Source organism: Bos indicus x Bos taurus, chromosome 4 (assembly GCF_003369695.1).
Source record: "Bos indicus x Bos taurus breed Angus x Brahman F1 hybrid chromosome 4, Bos_hybrid_MaternalHap_v2.0, whole genome shotgun sequence".
In the NCBI taxonomy this organism is placed as follows: domain Eukaryota; kingdom Metazoa; phylum Chordata; class Mammalia; order Artiodactyla; family Bovidae; genus Bos; species Bos indicus x Bos taurus.
In genome coordinates, this window is record NC_040079.1 from 20,659,627 (window position 1) to 20,681,386 (window position 21,760).

General features: G+C 41.5%; 1 protein-coding gene across 3 annotated transcripts in view; it reads left to right on the forward strand.

Annotated features, from left to right (window-relative positions):
- The window catches only part of LOC113891173 (solute carrier family 23 member 1-like), a 68,930-nt gene that overhangs the window by 12,700 nt on the left and 34,470 nt on the right, over positions 1–21,760 (forward strand). Inside the window, exons 3-4 of one of the 3 annotated variants that reach the window (XM_027538914.1) lie at positions 4,511–4,657; positions 7,973–8,130. In XM_027538914.1, coding sequence (XP_027394715.1) covers positions 4,511–4,657; positions 7,973–8,130 — 305 coding nt within the window. Of the gene's footprint in view, positions 1–4,510; positions 4,658–7,972; positions 8,131–21,760 lie in introns of those variants that run through there. The other 2 variants (XM_027538915.1, XM_027538916.1) reach the window with 2 other exon arrangements.

A 21,760-nucleotide genomic window follows, 5' to 3' on the forward strand; every position in this document is an offset into this window, starting at 1 on the left:
CGGACTCCTACAGCTATGCATACGATTGTTTACAGTCTCTCAACTATGAGAGGCATGGGGAGCTTAAGATATTCAAATAGTATAGAGCCTCTCGGAGAGTTAGACATTGCCAGAATAGAACTAGTAGAAGATTTAATTGTTGAGCCAATGCTTGCTGCCAAGTTTCCACATCCCCTGTATTGTATCCTTGGAAGTGTATTAATTAATATAGTTGGTATGTAGAAAAAATAAGTAGTGGCCTTGGTGTTAACAACTTTAGACCCTTAAGGTAATAAATTCTTTCCTTTGTTGTAAACCCACTGCACCTCTGCCCTATAGGAATGCAACTTTATCTAACACCTTTGGAGGATGGTGCCAAACTTTAAAATAATTACTCTTAGAGAAAATAAGTCTTATGGTTGACAAACCTTCGTCAGAGTCATAAAATGTTAACAGGCCTTCTGGCCAGAAGGTGATGTAAATCACCTAAATCATTTGTATAGTTTGCAGAAAAGAAACCCTGGTTTCAATAAGGATCAAAGACTGCTGACTTTGCATGATTTAACACCCCCTATTATCCTCTATGTGCAACTTAGGGTATAAAAGTCCCTGTTGAAAATAAAGCTACAGGCCTTGCTCACCAAAACTTGGTCTCCCCATGTCGTTCTTTCTCTCACCTTCCGGCTGAATTCCCATCTGAAGCGTGGAAGCTCGCCAAGCCTACTAATTTTGCCTGGGCTTCTAAGATCTGACAGGAGAGGCCTTAGTGTCTCCTCTCCTTTGGGAGAATGGAAGGATGCCTGCGGCCTACGTAGGTGGTGCAAATTCCTTGTCTTGGAATTTTATTGGTTTTCCACGTAAACCAAGTTATTCGGCCTCTTTTCTCCACTGAATTTTCTCACTGAGCTATCCCTATTTAACCACTCTTTATATCTCTAATTAATACTTAATTAAGCTATTGCTATTCTAATCGCTGACGCCGTCATCCTGAGGAAATTCCTGGATACAACCGGGGCAGGACCCCGACAGTTTGCCCTGGAAATGAATTGAGATCATTCTGTTGTTTTTGAGATTGCATCCAAGTACTGCATTTCAGACTCTCTTGTTTACTATGATGGCTACTGCATTTCTTCTAAATGATTCTTGCTCACGGTAGTAGATATAATGGTCATCTGAGTTAAATTTACCCATTTCAGTCCATTTTAGTTTGCTGATCCCTAAAATTTTGATGTTCACTCTTACCATCTCCTGTTTGACCACTTCCAATTTGCCTTGATTCATGGACCTAACATTCCAGGTTCCTATGCAATATTGCTCTTTACAGCATCGGACCTTGCTTCCATCACGAGTCACATCCACAACTGGGTGTTGTTTTTGCTTTGGCTCCATCTCTTCATTCTTTCTGGAGTTAGTTTTCCACTGATTTCCAGTAGCATATTGGGCACCTACGGACCTGGAGGGTTCATCTTTCATTGTCCTATCTTTTTGCCTTTTTATTCTGTTCATGGGGTTCTCAAGGCAAGAATACTGAAGTAGTTTGCCATTCCTTTTTCCAGTGGACTGTGTTTTGTCAGAACTCTCTCCACCATGACCTGTCCGTCTTGTGTAGCCCAACATGGCATGGCTCATAGTTTCATTGAGTTAGACAAGCCTGTGGTCCATGTGATCATATTGGTTAGTTTTCTGCGTCATAGCAAACACCTTCTTCCAACAACACAGAGAAAACTCTACACATGGACATCACCAGATGGTCAACACTGAAATCAGATTGATTATATTCTTTGCAGCCAAAGAAGGAGAAGTTCTATACAGTCAGCAAAAACAAGACCAGGAGCTGACTGTGGCTCAGATCATGAACTCCTTATTGCCAAATTCAGACTTAAATTGAAGAAAGTAGGGAAAACCACTAGACCATTCAGGTATGACCTAAATCAAATCCGTTACAGTGGAAATGAGAAATAGATTCAAGTGATTAGATCTGACAGAGTGCCTGAAGAACTACAGGCAGTTTTGTGACATTGTACAGGAGACAAGAATCAAGACCATCCCCAATAAAAAGAAATGCAAAAAGGCAAAATGGTTGTCTGAGGAGGCCTTACAAATAGCTGTGAAAAGAGAAATGAAAGGCAAAGGAGAAAAGGAAAGATATAACCATTTGAATGCAGAGTTCCAAAGAGTAGCAGGGAGATACAAGAAAACCTTCCTCAGTGATCAGTGCAAAGAAATAGAGGAAAGCAATAGAATGGGAAAGACTAGAGATCGCTTCAAGAAAATTAGAGATACAAAGGGGCTATTTCATGCAAAGATGGGCATAATAAATGACAGAAATGGTATGGACCTAACAGAAGCAGAAGATATTAAGAAGAGGTGGCAAGAATACACAGAAGAATTATCAAAAAAAGATCTTCATGGCCCATATAATCATGATAGTATGATCACTGACCTAGAGCCAGACATCCTGGAATGTGAAGGCAAGTGGGCCTTAGGAAGCATCACTATGAACAAAGCTAGTGGAGGTGATGGAATTCCAGTTGAGCTATTTTGAGTCCTAAAAGATGATGCTGTGAAAGTGCTACACTCAATATGCCAGCAAATTTGGAAAACTCAGCAGTGGCCACAGGACTGGCAAAGGTCAATTTTCATTCCAATCCCAAAGAAAGGCAATGCCAAAGAATGCCCAAGCTACCACACAATTGCACTCATCTCACATGCTAGCAAAGTAATGCTCAAAATTCTCCAAGCCAGGCTTCAACAGTATGTAAACCATGAACTTCCAGATGTTCAAGCTGGATTTAGAAAAGGCAGAGGAACCAGAGATAAAATTGCCAACAACCGTTGGATCATCAAAAAAGCAAGAAAGTGCCAGAAAAACATCTATTTCTGCTTTATTGACTATGCCAAAGCCTTTGACTGTGTAGATCACAATAAACTGTGGAAAATTCTGAAAGAGATGGGAATACCTGACCACCTGACCTGCCTCTTGAGAAATCTGTATGCAGGTCAGGAAGCAACAGTTAGAAGTGGACATGGAACAACAGACTGGTTCCAAATAGGGAAAGGAGTACATCAAGGCTGTATATTGTCACCCTGTTTATTTAACTTATTTGCAGAGTACATCATGAGAAATGCTGGGCTGCATGAAGCACAAGCTGGAATCAAGATTGCCAGGAGAAATATCAATAACCTCAGATATGCAGATGACACCACCCTTATGGCAGAAAGCGAAGAAGAACTAAAGAGCCTCCTGATGAAAGTGAAAGAGGAGAGTGAAAAAGTTGGCTTAAAACTCAATATTTGGAAAACTAAGGTCATGGCATCTGGTCCCATCTGCTGCTGCTGCTGCTGCTAAGTCAATTCAGTCGTGTCCGACTCTGTGCGACCCCATAGATGGCAGCCCACCAGGCTCCCCCATCCCTGGGATTCTCCAGGCAAGAACACTGGAGTGGGTTGCCATTTCCTTCTCCAATGCATGAAAGTGAAAAGTGAAAGTGAAGTCACTCAGTCGTGTCCGACTCCTAGCGATCCCATGGACTGCAGCCCACCAGGCTCCTCCGTCCATGGGATTTTCCAGGCAAGAGTACTGGAGTGGGGTGCCATTGCCTTCTCTGCTGGTCCCATCACTTCATGGCAAATAGATGGGGGAGCAATGGAAACAGTGGCTGACTTTATTTTGGGGGGCTCCAAGGTCACTGTAGATGGTGTCTGCAGCCATGAAATTAAAAGACACTTGCTCCTTTGAAGAAAAGCTATGATCAACCTAAACAGCATATTAAAAAGCAGAGACTTTACTTTGCCAACAAAGGTCCGTCTAGTTAAAGCTATGGTTTTTCCAGTGGTCATGTATGGATGTGAGAGTTGGACTAAAAAGAAAGCTGGGCACTGAAGAATTGATGCTTTTGAACTGTGGTGTTGGAGAAGACACTTGAGAGTCTCTTGGGCTGCAAGGAGATCCAGCGTGTCCATCCTAAAGGAAATCAGCCCTGAGTATTCATTGGAAGGACTGATGCTGAAGCTGAAACGCCAATACTTTGGCCACCTAATGGGAAGAACTGAGTCATTTGAAAAGACCCTGATGCTGGGAAAGATTGAAGGTGGGAGGCGAAGGGGATGACAGAGGATGAGATGGTTGGATGGCATCACTGACTCAGTGGAATTGAGTTTGATTAAGCTCCAGGAGTTGGTGATGGACAGCGAGGCCTGGCATGCTGCAGTCCAGGGGTCACAGAGTCAGACACAACTGAGTGACTGAACTGAACTATAAATGGCCTAATCTTATTAGCAGCCCCAAGCTTGAGCCATTGCTATAAAATTTCTCACCAAATCCCTCTGGTTGGAGATACACAGTTTTCGAGGGCAGGAGCCACTGTGTTCCCCTTTGCCTGGCAAAGCAATAAGCTATTCTTTTCTATTTCATCCAAAACTCTGTCTCCAAAATTTGATTTGACAATGGTACATAGAGGCCAAGCTTTTGGCATCAAAATGCACTTGATTCCTCTTGAAATGCTCAAACGTATTTTTGTCTTTTTCCCAGCAGAGGTGTGATGGTGTGATCAGCTCCCATGAAGGTGACCAAGGCAGCAAGAAGGATGGCCAGCTCAAGAGTCCCAGCAGCAGCCACATGGCTTATGGCATCCTGGATATCCCACCATGGTATCTCTGCATCTTCTTGGGGATCCAGGTAATGCCACACAGAAGCATTGGGTACAAGGAGGCTCTGTCTCAAAAGGCACATCGACACACACGGGTCAAATTAGTCAAGATCTAACTTCAGTTGCTCATGTTCTTGGTTTCCATGCCTTTGACCTTTAGGGAACTCAAGGCTCTCTTTTCTCTTTTTTTTCTATTTTCTCCCAAGGAGTTTGAGGATGGGGGCAGGGATTTAGGGGAAGATTCTTCCCCATACTAAGCTACTAGGTCACATCAAGGACACCAACTGGGCCATTGTGAGTTTTTTTTTTGTTTGTTTGTTTCAAGTTATCAATTATAATTTGTTTGGAAACGACTTATATGTTTGATAACCAGTGCTTGGGGAATATTGGAAAACAAGCATTGTCAAATACTTGTTGGAATGTTATCTGGTGCAACTTTTCTATTAACTGGTAAAACACATGTTATTTAACCCAGGCCCTAATGCTTAAGAATTTCCCTGTAGATATATACCCAGGGGTCCAGTGGTTAGGAGTCCATCATTTCACTGCCAAGGCATGGGTTCAATTCCTGGTGGGGGAACTAAGTTCCCACAAATTGCGTGACATGGCCAAATTAAAAAAAAATTTTTTTAAAGAATTTCTCTCTAGATATGCTGGCAAGACTTGTTAAGATAAGTACAAAGATATTCTATTAATTAATCATAAAATCACAACAAGAAACAAAACCCAGAAACACCCCCAAAATATCCATCTTAGAGAACTGTGGCATATTCTAAAAAATAATTTTTTAATGTAGCTGTTAGAAAGAGAAAGATACATTTACCTTGCAGTTAAAAAATAATCACCAGCATAGATTAAGTGGAAAATGTCAAGTAAATAACTGTGTATAGTGTGATCTTTTTTTATGTTAAAGACTAACAAACAAAAATAGAGATAGAACAGCAGAAATAAGTATATGTAGTAATTTTTGCATGTTTTGAAGGAATCATAAGAAACTAATAGAGGTATTTAACCTTGGCTTTTGAACTGTGGTGTTGGAGAAGACTCCTGATAGTCCCTTGGGCTGCAAGGAGATCCAACCAGTCCATTCTAAAGGAGATCAGCCCTGCGTGTTCTTTGGAAGGACTGATGCTAAAGCTGAAACTCCAGTACTTTGGCCACCTCATGTGAAGAGTTAACTCATTGGAAAAGACCCTGATGCTGGGAGGGATTGGGGGCAGGAGGAGAAGGGGATGACAGAGGATGAGATGGCTGGATGGCATCACTGACTCAGTGGACGTGAGTTTGGATGAACTCCGGGAGTTGGTGATGGACAAGGAGGCCTGGCATGCTGCGATTAATGGGGTTGCAAGAGTCGGACACGACTGAGTGACTGAACTGAACTGAACTGAAGAACTAGAAAAAGGAAAGTAGCTTTCAAATTTCACTATTTGTTTTGTAACTTTTTGTAGCTTGAATCTTTAATCTCATAGATGGACTCATTTTCATCCCAAAATGTTCAATGTGGAATATCAGGGATGGGATATACTTTTTTGTTTGCTTCCTGGTGCTTTTCCACAAAAGAAGAGAAGCAAATGGATTACTATTTTTAAAAATATTATTGTGAGCCAATAAAATGGATAATGTAGATACTTCATTATGAAAGGGTGTTGAATTTTGTCAAATGTTTTTTTCTGCATCCATTGGGGTGATAGGATTTTTATTTTTCATTTTATTAATATGGTGTATCATATTTACTGATTTGTATATATTTAACATTCCAGGGACAAAAATCCTACTTAATCATGGCATATGGCCCTTTTAATGTACTGTAGAATGCTGTTTTCTAGGATTTCATTGAGCAGTTTTGCATCTATATCCATGAGGGATAATTTTCTGTAATTTTCTTTCTTCGTAGGATCTTTATCTTGCTGTGGTATCAGGGTTATGTGAAAGTCGCTCAGTTGTGTCTGACTCCTTGCAACCCCATGGACTGTAACCTGCTAGGCTCCTCTGTCCATGGGATTTTCCAGGCAAGAATACTGGAGTCGCTTGCCATTTCCTTCTCCAGGGGATCCTCCCAACCCAAGGATCAAACCTGGGTCTCCTGCATTGTGGGCAGATTGCTTACCGTCTGAGCCACAACCCCATCAGGGTTATACTGGATTGTAAAATGAGTTTGGGAGTGGTCCCTCCTCTTCAATTTTTGGAGGAGTTTGGGAAGGCTTGGTGTTAATTCTTCTTTAGATATTTGATAGAATTTGCCAGTGAAACCATCTGGTCTTGGGCATTTCTTTGTTGGGAAATTTTGATTATGGTTTTAGTCTCCTCACTAGTCATTGGTCTGTTCATGTTTTCTATTTCTTCATGATTCAGTCTTGGTAAATTGTGTCTTTCTAGTAATCTATCCATTTCTTCTAGGTTATCCAATTTATTGGTGTGTAATGGTACTACTGTTTTATGGTACTTTGCATTCCTATCGTATCATGTCTCATTTTATTTGAGTCCTCTCTCCTTTTTTCTGAGTTTAGCTAAGGGTTTGTTTATCTTTAAAAAGCTCTCGTTCTGTTGATTTTTTCCTATTGTTTTTCATTTCATTAATTCCTGTTCTGATCTGTATTTTTTCCCTCTCTTCTAACTTGAGACTCAGTTTGTTCTTCCTTTTCTAGTTCTTTGAGAAATAAAGTTGTTTATTTAAGACCTTTTTTCTATTGTTATAAACTGTCCTCTTAGAACTGCTTTTGCTGCATCCCACTAGTTTTGGTATGTTGTATTTCCATTTTCATTTGTCTAAAGTTACTTTTTATTTCTCTTTTGATTTCTTCTTTGACCCATTGGTTGTTCAGGAGTGTGTTTCTTAATTTCCACCAGCTTGTGTCCAGTTTCCTTCCTCTTATTGATTTCCAGTTTCAGACCATAGTGGACAGAAAAGATTGTTGGTTTGATTTCAGTCTTCTTAAATTTGCTGATGCTGTTTTGTGACCTAACATATAATCAGTCTTGAAGAATGTGCTCAGGCCTGGTCAATGGTCTTGCCCTCACCTTGTGCCTTATTTTAATAATGAGCCTCTTGTCATTCCTATTCTTAAGGCCACCTCCTTGGTTCCTGTTATGTCCTCCCACACTGCATCCCTACCTTGGTTTCTTACCTAAAACAGCAGTTCTCAGCCCTGGGGTCCTGCCTTTGAACCCCAGACCTTCTGGTTGTGTCCCTGCTTCTTGCTGCCAGGCCTTCCTAGTTCCTGCCACTTGCCTGGATCTCCTCTGAGACCAAAGATTGAGCCTCCAGTAGACGGAATAGGATTAGGTGGAATAGGCAGCCACAGCATCTCTAACTTTGTCTCCTCTCTCTGTTCTGCCTACAGCACTTCCTCACGGCCCTAGGGGGGCTTGTGGCAATACCGCTCATCTTGGCTAAGGACCTGTGTTTGCAGCATGATCCCCTGACCCAGAGTTACCTCATCAGCACCATTTTCTTCGTCTCTGGCATCTGCACTCTCCTGCAAGTATTTTTAGGAATCAGGTAGGTAAAACTCCTCTCCATGGATTCTGACTTTTATCTCCCAGGGTAGCAATAAGGTTTGCTTGGCTTGTAGCCTGAGATGAGTTAGAAAGCTGGTGTGACATGATAGGGGGAGCACAGGATCAGAAGTAAGCACATAAGTTCAAGTCCCAGCGCCAACATTTACTATCTACATTAGCCAGAGTTCTTCATTAAAGTAATACAAATAGCTACAGATGGCCATGCTTGAAACCTTTTACCTTTGTAAATTCTACAAGGCTTGTGCTAGTGAACATGCTGTGGGGACTCCTCCCTGGACTTCAGAAGGAACAGTGCAAGTGAGGGAATCTTCACTGTAAGTCCGCTTGTGACCTAATCTGTGCCAAGTCTGTGCCCAGTTTTGGAGATGCAGAGGAAAATGGAAAACTTTCCCTATGATGTGCTTCTGCCCAACCTGTCTTATGAGAAAATGACTTGAGAGGAAAAATTACTGTTTATTCTTTTTTTCCTTCCAGTTTCATTGAGATGTAATTGACAGACCACACTGTGTAAGTGTACAGCATAATGAATTGACTTACATACATCAAGAAATGATTAGCACAGTAGATTTAATGAACATCCATCATCTCACATAGATACAAAATTAAAGAAACAGAAAAAAAAATTTCTTTCTGATGAAGTATCTGAATCAAAGTACAAGTGAAGGCTGTTACAAGGTAGCTGATTATTTTCAAGATAGGCTGCCTGTAGAGTGTCTAGCAGAGAAGGCAATGGCACCCCACTCCAGTACTTTTGCCTGGAAAATCCCATGGACAGAGGAGCCTGGTAGGCTGCAGTCCATGGGGTCGCTAGAGTCGGACACGACTGAGCGACTTCACTTTCACTTTTCACTCTCATGCGTTGGAGAAGGAAATGGTGACCCACTCCAGTGTTCTTGCCTGGAGAATCCCAGGGACAGGGAAGCCTGGTGGGCTGCCGTCTATGGGGTCGCACAAAGTCGGACATGACTGAAGCGACTTAGCAGCAGTAGCAGCAGCAGCGGCGGCAGAGAGTATCTAGAGAATATTCCTTCCTAACCTAGTCTTCTTGCCTAAATCAAATCAAATGCTCTTTCCAAAGTGCTGCTTTTGCAAGTCATTTACAGGAGATATGCCAGTGCTTAAGGTCTCCCATTTTTTGTTGAGGAGAGGGGTTTAGAGCCTGCGTCTTTGTCAAATTATTTCCCTTCTCTCTCTTCCTTCTTCTGTCATCATCTTTGAGGCCAAGATTTTCCCCAATCCCCCACCAAGCACTGAGAGAGGTTTAAGGTTTGGTCTGGTCTGTTTCTCAAGTCCCTGATAGCCAGGACCCCCTCCTACCTTTCCAGGATCAGTCCCTGGAGTGACAGGTGCTGCAGTAGAGAGGCCTTGCAGCCACCTGCCTGGACACCCAGGAGGCCCCACCCCTGAGCCGCCCCATGGAGAGTTACATACACAAAGCTCTTCTGGGTGGGGAAGCTCCTTGCCTTAAATTGAGATGGTGTTCACTATAATAATGGAAAAACGTTGATCTTGGAAGCTGGGGGCCTGAAGTCTAGTTCTGGCTTCTGTGTTGTGGGAAGCTGCACAAGCCATTCACCCTCTCTAAAACCCAGTGTTCTCGTCTGTAAAATGAGGGAGTTGAAGTGTGTCACATCGATAAGTCCTTCCATCTCTAATATGTGGACACCTGTGCTGTTGACAGAGAAGATGATGCAGTACTATGTTCCAACTGGAATCTCAGTACTGAGGGTGCTTGTGGGCCTCGCCTTCTGGTAAACCCTGTGAGAGACAAAACAAAATCAGAAGATAGAGTTAAAAGAATCTGCAGCCTAATTAAACATGCAGAGAAACAGGGAAATAAAATTAAGAAAGAAAGCCATGCTAATGTCTTAGACTAAGGTGGGGACATGAATACACCTGAGATTATTTCCCTGAAATAGGCTTCCTGTTTAGAGACTAACAAGTACAGTTAGTCATTAGAGACATTAGGAATTATAAAACTAGCTGATAGTCTGTGAATCAAAGGTCCAGTAGATTTGATTGATTGCAGGTTATCAAATAAACAGTATTTAATGATGTACTTTTTAGACTGCAAACAAAAATGCTAATATTGCAATAAGATTTCAGAATATGTTCATGATTAAAACCATGTTAAATAGTCAAAAGGAATGATAAGAGGCAAAAAAAAAAAACAGCTTCCCTGATAAGAGCTGAAGATTGCAGTGCCCATTGTGGGGCAGGCAGCTACAACCCTTGGCAGAGAGATGGCTGCCTCCCTGGTATGACTTTAGGGGTCTTGGGTGTATCCCCCAAGGGCCTTCCCACTGAGGTGCTCAGTTCTGGATTTATGTAACCATTCATTTCAAAAGAAAGCATTACGTTTAAATGCAATCACTAAAGGAAATGAAATATTGACTGTGTAATTCTGGGTCTTAATTCCATTCTGGAATAATTCCATTTCTAGAATTATTCATTTTTACCTGGGATTTTCTTTTTCTGGAGTGGTTCCAAGTGATATATCTCCCTTTTTATTTTTCTGGGAATGTCTCAAGTGTGGAGCCAGTATTTCTGCCCAAAGAACATTCAGACCTGGCTTCTATGTAGTCTTGCCCAAATCAGCCTGGGTCCTTTTCTTCCATGGACTTGCCTGCAGCTGGGCCCTGATCTGCCCGAGCTCTATATCTGTTGCTAGGTTCTGCAGAAAGTCCATGCCCATCGTCAGAGGTCTGCAGCCACCTTGCCCTTGCCTTGATGACAAATCGCACAAGCCACCAGATGTGCCACTGCAAGTCTGTGCGTGCTTGCTAAGTCGCTTTAGTCATGTCCCATTGTGACCTTATGGACTGTAGCCCGCTAGGCTCCTCTGTCCATGGGATTCTCCAGGCAAGAATACTTGAGTAGGTGGCCATGCCCTTCTCCAGGAGATCTTCCAAACCTGGGGATCAAACTAGGGTCTTCTGCATTGCAGGCAGATTCTATACTGCTGAGCCACCAGGGAAGCCCATGAGAGAAATACATCTTATGTATACTGATAATCATTTATCTAGTTAAAGATGGCAAAAGGAATCAAAGAAATGTTAAAGGTTATTTCTGTGTGATACACATTATATATGAAAGGTATGTAGCAATATTGTACATGTGCTGATAAAGTTTACCTACTCAATGGTTAAAAAAAATGATTAGAAAAAAATGTTAATAATTGTTTCTGGGTTGTGGAATTATGGTGATTTATGCTTTGCATTTTTATTTACCATTAATTTTTCTTTAGAGTCCATGTGTTGCTTTATAACTGGGAGAAATAAGAACCATTTAAAACTTTTTCTTACAAAAGTATCGGGGCATGTTTCATGAGCCCCACACCCTTTGAATCTTTCAGTTCAGTTCAGTCACTCAGTTGTGTCCAACTCTTTGTGATCCCATAGACTGCAGCATGCCAGGCTTCACTGTCCCTTACCAACTTCCAGAGCTTACTCAAACTCATGTCCATCGAGTCGGTGATGCCATCCAACCAGCTCATCCTCTGTTGTCCCCTTCACCTCCCACCTTCAATTTTTCCCAGCATAGGGGTCTTTTCCAATGAGTCAGTTCTTCTCAACAGGTGGCCATATATTGGAGTTTAAACTTCAGCATCAGTCCTTCCAATGAATATTCAGGACTGATTTCCTTTAGGATGGACTGGTTGGATCTCCTTGCAGTCCAAGGGACTCTCAAGAGTCTTCTCCAACACCGTAGTTCAAAAGCATCAATTCTCCAGTGCTCAACTTTCTTTATAGTCTAACTCTCATATCCATACATGACTACTGGAAAAACCATAGCTTTAACTAGACAGACTTTGTTGGCAAAGTAATGTCTCTGCTTTTTAGGTTTATCATAGCTTTTCTTCCAAGGAGCAAGTGTCTTTTAATTTCATGGCTGCAGTCACCATCTGCAGTGATTTTGGAGCCCAAAAAAATAAAGTCTGACACTGTTTCCACTGTTTCCCCATCTATTTGCCATGGAGTGATGGGACCAGATGCCATGATCTTAGTTTTCCAAATGTTGAGTTTTAAGCCAACTTTTTCACTCTCCTAGCTCACTTTCATCAGGAGGCTCTTTAGTTCTTTGCTTTCTGCCATAAGGGTGGTGTCATCTGCATGTCTGAGGTTATTGATATTTCTCCCAGCAGTCTTGATTCCAGCTTGTGCTTCACCCAGCCCGGCATTTCGCATGATGTACTTTGCCTGAGAGCAAAAGTCCAATAGACTTCCCATTACCATCTTGGAAGTGGGGCTGGGAGATATGGCTCAAGGCTCCAGGCTTGAGACAACCTCCCAGATTCTGCAACCTTTGTCTATTCACCTGCTTTTATCTCTGTTTCCCCAATCTGTTCCCCTGTGGTGGAATTAAAGCCCTTAAAAGGAAAAAGAAAAGAATAGGTGTGCAAATCTTTGGGGGAGATCAGAAGGGAGGACTGGAGCAATGTGGGTGGCTGTCAAAGGCACTCTCAAGGCAGTAGGTAGTGATGGGTTTAAAGAAGACAGACAAACAGCCTTCTCCTACCAGAGGAGATCTATCCACCTCCCCTTTCTTCTAGGCAGAGGCAAGCACTCACATCCCTCCAAGCTGATTGTTTAGCTATTTTCCCCAGAGTTTCTAATTAATACACTTCTGTCTTATGCACTAGTGACTGAAGTGCCAATATGGATGACTGATTTCATTTTCTTTCACAACCCCTCACTCCTACCACATAGGCACATTTTCCATCTTCCTATAATCACATCCTCCCAGCATAGGTCAACATTGAGTGTTCACATTATAATGTTGTCGTTTAGTTCTAAGTAATGCCTGACTTTTTTGAGGCCCCGTGGACTGTAGCCCACCAGGCTCCTCTGTCCATGGGATTTCCCAGGCAAGAATACTGGAGGGGGTTGCCATTTCCTTCCAGGGGATATTCCCAAACCAGGAATCAAACCCATGGCTCCCGTCTTGCCAGGCAGATTTTTTACCACTGAGCCACTGGGGAAACCTGTGTGTTTTCTCTAAAATTAATATCTTAAAAAAATATTTTAAAGTTTCTGTTTATTTTCATTTCAACGATAAGCTCCCTGCCTGTTGTATAAATCTCTTCTTGATAATTTCATTGCATCAGGTAGCTATCAGCTTCATCTTCTTGATGAACTGCCCCCTGGGGCTCTCTGACTTGCTGTAGTCTGGAACAGTCGCTACATGTGCCTGGTGTATATTAGATGTGTCATCTTGAGATGCCTCTTTACCCTTTATCCTTTATCCTGGCAATTCTCTTCATGTCAGTTTTCAAGTCTAGATCTCTTGATCCCATGCCTTTCTCTTCTTTTTGGTGGAACATGATTACACAGTAGTTTACTGAGAGACCACATGGGAGATAAATTTTGTAAGATAGATAAAATAGATAAGACTCTCCATATGGGAAAATATCTTGATCCTATTCTCATACTTGATTGATAACTTGGCTGGCTATAGAATTTTAGGTTGGAAGAATTTTTTTTTCCAGAATTTTAAAATCACTGTTCCCTTGCCTTCTAGTTTCCAGTGTAGTTTTAGGAACTCCAGAGTCTTAGGCAAACTTCCTCCTTCTGCTGCAGAATTTTGTACAGGCCCACGTTGTGCTGAGTCTATTTAACTGGAAGAGATCCATTTAGTCATAGTGTCTAACATACAAGATTGACTATGATCATCCTACTGCTATATCCAATAAACAACCGTTCAACTAGGCTTGACTTTTGAGTGTCCATGTTGGTCTCTGCAAGGTCCAGTTTTAGCAAGAATCTTGCTCAATGCCTGTAGCCAGAATATCCATCCTCACTCTCTGATTGGGTTCCTCATTCTCCATCATCCCCAGGTGATGTCTCATCACCTTGTCCTGTCTTCATCCTGAATCCCCTCCTTATCCTGATGCTTCCTCTTAGTAATTTTCTATCCACTGAACCCCACCCTCCTCATTGGCTATGAATTCTCACCTTTCCTTGTCATATTGGGAGTTGAGCCTGATCTCTCTCCCCTATTACAAAATCCCATTGTAGTAGCCCCCTTGTAGTAAAGCCTGCCTTAACGTCTTTAACAAGTGTCATGTATACTATTTTTATGAAGTGCATGAGAACTCAGAGAGAAGGCTTGAAGCTTAACTTCCCAATACTTCTGAAAGGTTAGCTGTTCCTACTTTATGGGCCCAAATGGAAGTATTCATATATACTAAGAGAGGAGAAAAATTACATAATCATTACCATAAACTCTTTAAGAAGTTTGTTCTTACCACATGTCCTCTTATCAATTGTTCTTATAACAAACATACTGGGTCACAATTTGGCCCCATGACTCATACTTTCTGATCAGGGCCCAGTACTTCCCAGTTGAACCCTGCCACTGGCACCTCCCCCAGTATCAGCCTCCTCATACAGAGACAAAGCAGCATTGTGCTACACACCCTGCAATACTCTTGAGATAAGGATGAGAAAATGCTGTGTAACTTTAAAACACTATATAAGCTTAGATGTTGATAGTACCCCCATGGACACATATCTGTGGCTTTGACCACTTAAAATACCAATCCTATCAAATTTCTAAGGACTGTTTCTGAGACTGTTGATTTTGCAAGTTGTTGTAAAGGAAAATGGTGGGGAATGTTCTTCAGACTTGAACATACAGATGAGATAGTAAAGACTGAAGGGGAGGGGAGAATGGACAGGGAGAGTCTTAGGAAGCACATCTTAGAGAACCAACCTTCAAGAAATGGGAATGCCAGACAACAGCTTTAAAAAACAAAACAAAACAAAAAGCCCATACTATAACATCTGTTATTTAAGGAAACATTAAGAAAATGTTTTGGTATGCACACATTTTCCAACTCTTTGCAACCCCATTACAGTCTATAGAATTCTCCAGGCCACAATACTGGAGTGGGTAGACTTTCCCTTCTCCAGGGGATCTTCCCAACCTAGGGATCAGACCCAGGTCTCCCGCATTGCAGGCAGATTTTTACCAGCTGAGCCACAAGGGAAGCCCAAGAATATTGGAGTAGGTAGTCTATCCCTTCTCCAGCAGATCTTCCTGTCTCAGGAATCAAACCAGGGTCTCCTGCATTGCAGATGGATTCTTTACCAAGTGAGCTATGGGGAAGTCCTCACATGACTGAAGCCAGGCTTCAACAGTATGTGAACCGTGAAATTTCAGATGTTCAAACTGGATTTAGAAAAGGCAGAGGAACCAGAGATCATATTGCCAGTATTAGATGGATCATAGAGAAAGCAAGGGAATTCCAGAAAAACATCTGCTTCTGCTTCATTGACTACACTAAGGCCTTTGACTGTGTGGATCACAACAAACTGTGGAAAACTCTTCAAGAGATGGGAAGAACAGACCACCTTACCTGCCTCCTGAGAAACATGTATGCAGGTCAAGAAGTAACAGTTAGAATAGGATCTGGAGCAATGGACTGGTTCCAAATTGGGAAAAGAGTACGCAAAGGCTGTATACTATCACCCTGCTTATTTAACTTGTATGCAAAGTACATGATGTGAAATGCCAGGTTGGATGAAGCACAAGCAGGAATCAAGATTGCCAGGAGAAATATCAATAACCTCAGATATGCAGATGACACCACCCCTATTGCAGAAAGTGAAGAGGAACTAAAGAGCCTCTTGATAAAAGTGAAAGAGGAGAGTGAAAAAGCTGGCTTAAAGCTCAACATTCAGAAAACGAAGATCATGTCAACTGGTTCCATCACTTCCTGGCAAATAGATGGGAAAACAGTGGAAACAGTGGCAGACTTTATTTTCTGCAGATGGTGACTTGCAGCCATGAAATTAAAAGATGCTTGCTACTTGGAAGAAAAGTTATGACCAACCTAGATAGCATATTAAAAAGCAGAGACATGACTTTGCCAACAAAGTCTGTCTAGTTAAAGCTATGGTTTTTTCCGGTAGTCATGTATGGATGTGAGAGTTGGACCATAAAGAAGGCTGAGTGTTGAAGAACTAATGCCTTTGAACTGTGGTGTTGGAGAAGACTCTTGAGAGTCCCTTGGACTGCAAGGAGGTCAAACCAGTCCATCCTAAAGGAAATCAACCCTGAATATTCTTTGGAAGGACTGATGCTTGAGATGAAGCTCCAATACTTTGGGCACCTGATCCAAAGAGCTGACTCATTAGAAAAGACCTTGATGCTGGGAAAGATTGAGGGCAGGAGAAGGGGACAACAGAGGATGAGATGGTTGGATGGCATCACTGACTCAGTGGATATGAGTTTGAGCAAGCTCGGGGAGTTTCCCTGATGGACAGGGAAGCCTGGCATGGTGCAGTCCATGGGGTCACAAAGAGTTGACATGATTGAGTGACTGAACTGACCGAATGACCCTTTCCAGAAGTAACCACACATTTCAGGGGGAATAATAATGAAAATTATTCTATTCATTGAGCTCTTCCCCAGGCATCATGCTAATCACTTACATATATTTTATCTTCACAGTTACTCCTTGGGAGATTACTACTATGTTTTGTCAAAGAGGACACTGAGGCTTGCAGAAGTTGGGCAACATGCCTTGGTCACACAGCTGATAAGACAAAGTCGTATTCAAACTTGCCTTTGGTCTATACCATGCTCTTAACTGGTGTTATAGCGCCATGGTGAAAAAACCCAAGACATCCTGGTTAACTCTATGACCTTGGGCTCCAGATCCGTTATCTATAAAATGATAAGGCCAGGTTGGATATGCTTCAAATGGCCCTTCTATTTCTAAAGTGTTGAATTTTAAAAATCAACAATATCTGTGGTTCACAAAAGAATTATAAGGCACATGTATAATAATAGTGAATCATATTCCAGGTAAAATTTTTAACATGAGATGAAATTAATTGTGAAATCAAAAGCAGCTCTGAGATACACATAAAAGTCACCATAAAAGGTAAACTGTATATAGAACAATGAAAGCCTTGTAGTGATACTGAATGCATATATCTTAAACATGTACCAAGAAAGTGCATAAAAGGAAAACTAGTAGAAATGCAAGAAATATACATAGATCTCTGTCAAAAGAGTATCAATAAGAAGTTATGAGCAAGGTGGTAACACTCATAAAACAAGGTGGGGAGGGGGACAGGAATGGATGGAAAATGGGATTGGAAGATCTGAGTATAGGAGAGGGAAGGAAGAATTTATGGATATGTTGTGTGAATCTAACTGTAGGACATAGGAATCAGTTCAGTTCAGTCGCTCAGTCGTGTCCGACTCTTTTTGACCCCATGAATTGCAGCACACCAGGCCTCCCTGTCCATTACCAACTCCTGGAGTTCACCCAAACCCATGTCCATTGAGTTGGTGATGCCATCCAGCCATCTCATCCTCTGTCGTCCCCTTCTCCTCCTGCCCCCAATCCCTCCCAGCATCAGAGTCTTTTCCAATGAGTCAACTCTTCACATGAGGTGGCCAAAGTACTGGAGTTTCAGCTTTACCATCATTCCTTCCAAAGAACACCCAGGGCTGATCTCCTTTAGAATGGACTGATTGGATCTTCTTGCAGTCCATGGGACTCTCAAGAGTCTTCTCCAACACCACAGTTCAAAAGCATGAATTCTTCGGCGCTCAGTCTTCTTCACAGTCTAACTCTCACATCCATACATGACCACAGGAAAAACCATAGCCTTGACTAGACTGACCTTTGTTGGCAAAGTTATGTCTCTGCTTTTCAATATGCTATCTAGGTTGGACATAACTTTCCTTCCAAGGAGTAAGCATCTTTTAATTTCATGGCTGCAATCACCATCTGCAGTGGTTTTGGAGCCCCCCAAAATAAAGTCTGACACTGTTTCCACTGTTTCCCCATCTATTTCCCATGAAGTGATGGGACCGGATGCCATGATCTTTGTTTTCTGAATGTTGAGCTTTAAGCCAACTTTTTCACTCTCCTCTTTCACTTTCATCAAGAGGATTTTTTTTAGGACATAAGAATACACTCTAGTAAATTAATGGAAACAATTCATCTTGCTCTTGAACATAAAATGTATTTAGTAGTTTCAAAAAGGTAGAGGGAATTCCCTGGTTGTTCAGTGGTGAGGACTCGGTGCTTTTGATGCAAGTTCCCTTGGTGGGTGAACTAAGATTCTGCAAGCTGAAAGGTGCAGCCAAAATAAATAAATAAATAAATAAAAGATAAAAAGTGCATCTATCATGTTAGTACATTATCCCAACTACATGTAGTAATCTTGAAAAAAAAAATAACATGAACAGAGTTAGAAAAATGTTGAACTAGTTGAAAATTTTGAAATATCCCTTAAATAAGTTCTAAGTTAGGGATATAATAACAGAAAATATTTTTTAAATGAAAACAAATCTCACCATCAGTAAAACTGTTTTAAATATATTTTGGCAGTGTCTAATTTCTATGTAATGAGTAAAACAGTTTATAGACAGGGAAAAACAGACATTAAAAATCACGTCTTTTGTGACTTAATGAAATGCAAATTCACTTTTGTCAGGATTTCATTATATGCCTATTAAACTAAAAAAATGAAATGAGAAAACCCAATGTTGATAGATTTTGTAATACTAACCTTGGTGCTGGAGGGATAGAAGAGAAAACTAGACTTCTCTGCCCTCAAGGAACCCAGTAATACTGAAATGGCTGAGGCCATGGTGGTATAGCAATGATGGATTGTTTATAAGTATAACTGTAAACTGTTTAAAGAATCCCTGAGAGTGAGTTACTGTAAATGACTAGTTTGTTAGTACAAGGGCTAAACAGGAAATATGTAACTAGAATATAAGTGGGAGTTTTGTCTCACTCACTGTGGTATTTCCAATACTTGACAACCAGTGCCTCCCACAGAGCAAGTCCTCAGTAAATATTTGTTGAATGAATGAAATGTGCATATGGAATTACAGCAAAAAACTGAAACACAAATCTTGGATTACATACTGTCTGTACCTATGATATGCAAAGGTGTCTATGTTCATTTTAAAAGCTCAAAAGGGATTTTGCAATGATATAGTGTGTTTCCCTTCTCTGTCAAGATACTTAGCTTCATAATTTCTATGAATTTTTAATTGAAGTATAGTTAATTTACAATGGGAATTTACAAGAGGAACTAAAAAGCCTCTTGATGAAAGTGAAAGTGGAGAGTGAAAAAGTTATCTGAGGTTATTGTAATGCTCAAAATTCTCCAAGCCAGGCTTCAGCAATATGTGAACTGTGAACTTCCAGTTGTTCAAGCTGGTTTTAGAAAAGGCAGAGGAACCAGAGATCAAATTGCCAACATCTGCTGGATCATGGAAAAAGCAAGAGAGTTCCAGAAAAACATCTATTTCTGCTTTATTGACTATGCCAAAGCCTTTGACTGTGTGGATCACAATAAACTGTGGAAAATTCTGAAAGAGATGGGAATACCAGGCCACCTGACCTGCCTCTTGAGAAATCTGTATTTAGGTCAGGAAGCAGCAGTTAGAACTGGACATGGAAGAATAGACTGGTTCCAAATAGGAAAAGGAGTACGTCAAGGCTATATATTGTCACCCTATTTATTTAACTTATATGCAGAGTACATCATGAGAAACACTGGACTGGAAGAAATACAAGCTGGAATCAAGATTGCCGGGAGAAATATCAATAACCTCAGATATGCAGATGACACCACCCTTACGGCAGAAAGCGAAGAGAAACTCAAAAGCCTCTTGATGAAAGTGAAAGTGGAGAGTGAAAAGTTGGCTTAAAGCTCAACATTCAGAAAACGAAGATCATGGCATCCGGTCCCATCACTTCATGGGAAATAGATGGGGAAACAGTGGAAACAGTGTCAGACTTTATTTTTGGGGGCTCCAAAATCACTGCAGATGGTGACTGCAGCCATAAAATTAAAAGACACTTACTCCTTGGTAGGAAAGTTATGACCAACCTAGATAGCATATTCAAAAGCAGAGACATTACTTTGCCAACAAAGGTCTGTCTTGTCAAGCCTATGGTTTTTCCAGTGGTCATGTATGGATGTGAGAGTTGGACTGTGAGGAAAGCTGAGTGCCGAACAATTGATGCTTTTGAACTGTGGTGTTGGAGAAGGCTCTTGAGAGTCCCTTGGACTGCAAAGAGATCGAACCAGTCCATTCTTAAGGAGATCAGCCCTGGGATTTCTTTGAAAGGAATGAAAGTAAAGCTGAAACTCCAGTACTTTGGCCACTTTGTGCGAAGAGTTGACTCATTGGAAAAGACTCTGATGCTGGGAGGGATTGGGGGCGGGAGGAGAAGGGGACGCCAGAGGATGAGATGGCTGGATGGTATCACTGACTCGATGGACATGAGTCTGAGTGAACTCCGGGAGTTGGTGATGGACAGGGAGGCCTGGCGTGCTGCAATTCATGCAGTCGCAAAGAGTCAGACATGGCTGAGCGACTGAACTGAATTTACAATGTTGTGTTACTTTCAAGTATATAGCAAACTGACTCAGTTATACATATATATATATAAATGTATATTATATATAGATTCTCTTTCATTATAGATTATTATAAAATAGATTATAGTTCCCTGTGCTATACAGAAGGTCCTTGTTGTTTACCTATTATATATGTAACAGTGTATACATGTTAATCCCAAATTCCTAATTTACCTCTCCCCACCATAATTTTTTTAACTAAAAAATTGTTCATACATACACATTCCATCACCCATGTTTCCTGCCCTGTGTGTGCCATATATTCTAATCTCTTTTGGAACCTGATGGGTCTAGATTTATGAATCTAGATCAGTTGTTCTCAACCCTGGCTGGTGTTAGAATCACCTGGAAGTCTAAACTCTCTCCATGCCTGGGTGCACCCGTGAACTCATCTGAGGCTGATGCTCAGCCCTTGCTAGTTCCTATGTTCAGCCAGGACAAAATCCAGTTAGGCAGTAAAACTCTTTCGTATACTTTATATTTTCATTAAATAAAATGGGTTCATTCTCAAGAAGACACTTTAAGCTATCTTCATGGAATCCTGATTTCAAAAGTACTCTTCTAGTATTGTTAAGAACAAGTATCTAAACTGGGTAAGGTATATATGACAAATGCAAGCAAGAGGCTAAGATCCTGTTCCATTCTCCCTCCACACCAGTTCTATTATAATATGCAGGTGAGGAGACTAGGTCAGCCTTAACAGCTTCTGACCTTCTAGTAAGACAGGGTTATTGGAGGTTGACTTATCAGGCTATGTTCACCTTGAAGGGAGACAAGTCAGACGGACACTGCTGGAAGTTCTCACAGAGGCCAGAGTGAGATGCTGACCAGGAAGAAGGAAGGCTTGTGTGGGGGACACGCCCTGATAATGGACCTCAAGCATGTTCAGTCCATGTGATAGAAAGGAGCCTGGAGGTAGAGGTCTGGAATCGCCTTTCATTTTTGAAGGCGCAAAGGAATCTGGCCACCCAGATTCTAGGCTGTGCATCCCTTGTCAGTGGGGGAACTTAATGTGTGTGAACTGTGCTTTGATCCTGGGGTCTGGAGAAGTTTCTCTGGGACTGAGGAAGACAGTGGCACCCACCAAACATGTTCCCTGAGCTCTGTGCTGCCCCAGATCGTTTCCCAGTACGTGACTCTCTGCTCCTGGGCTCACAGGTCTGCTGGTCTTATCCTCCCCACCTCTCCTACCTGTCCAAA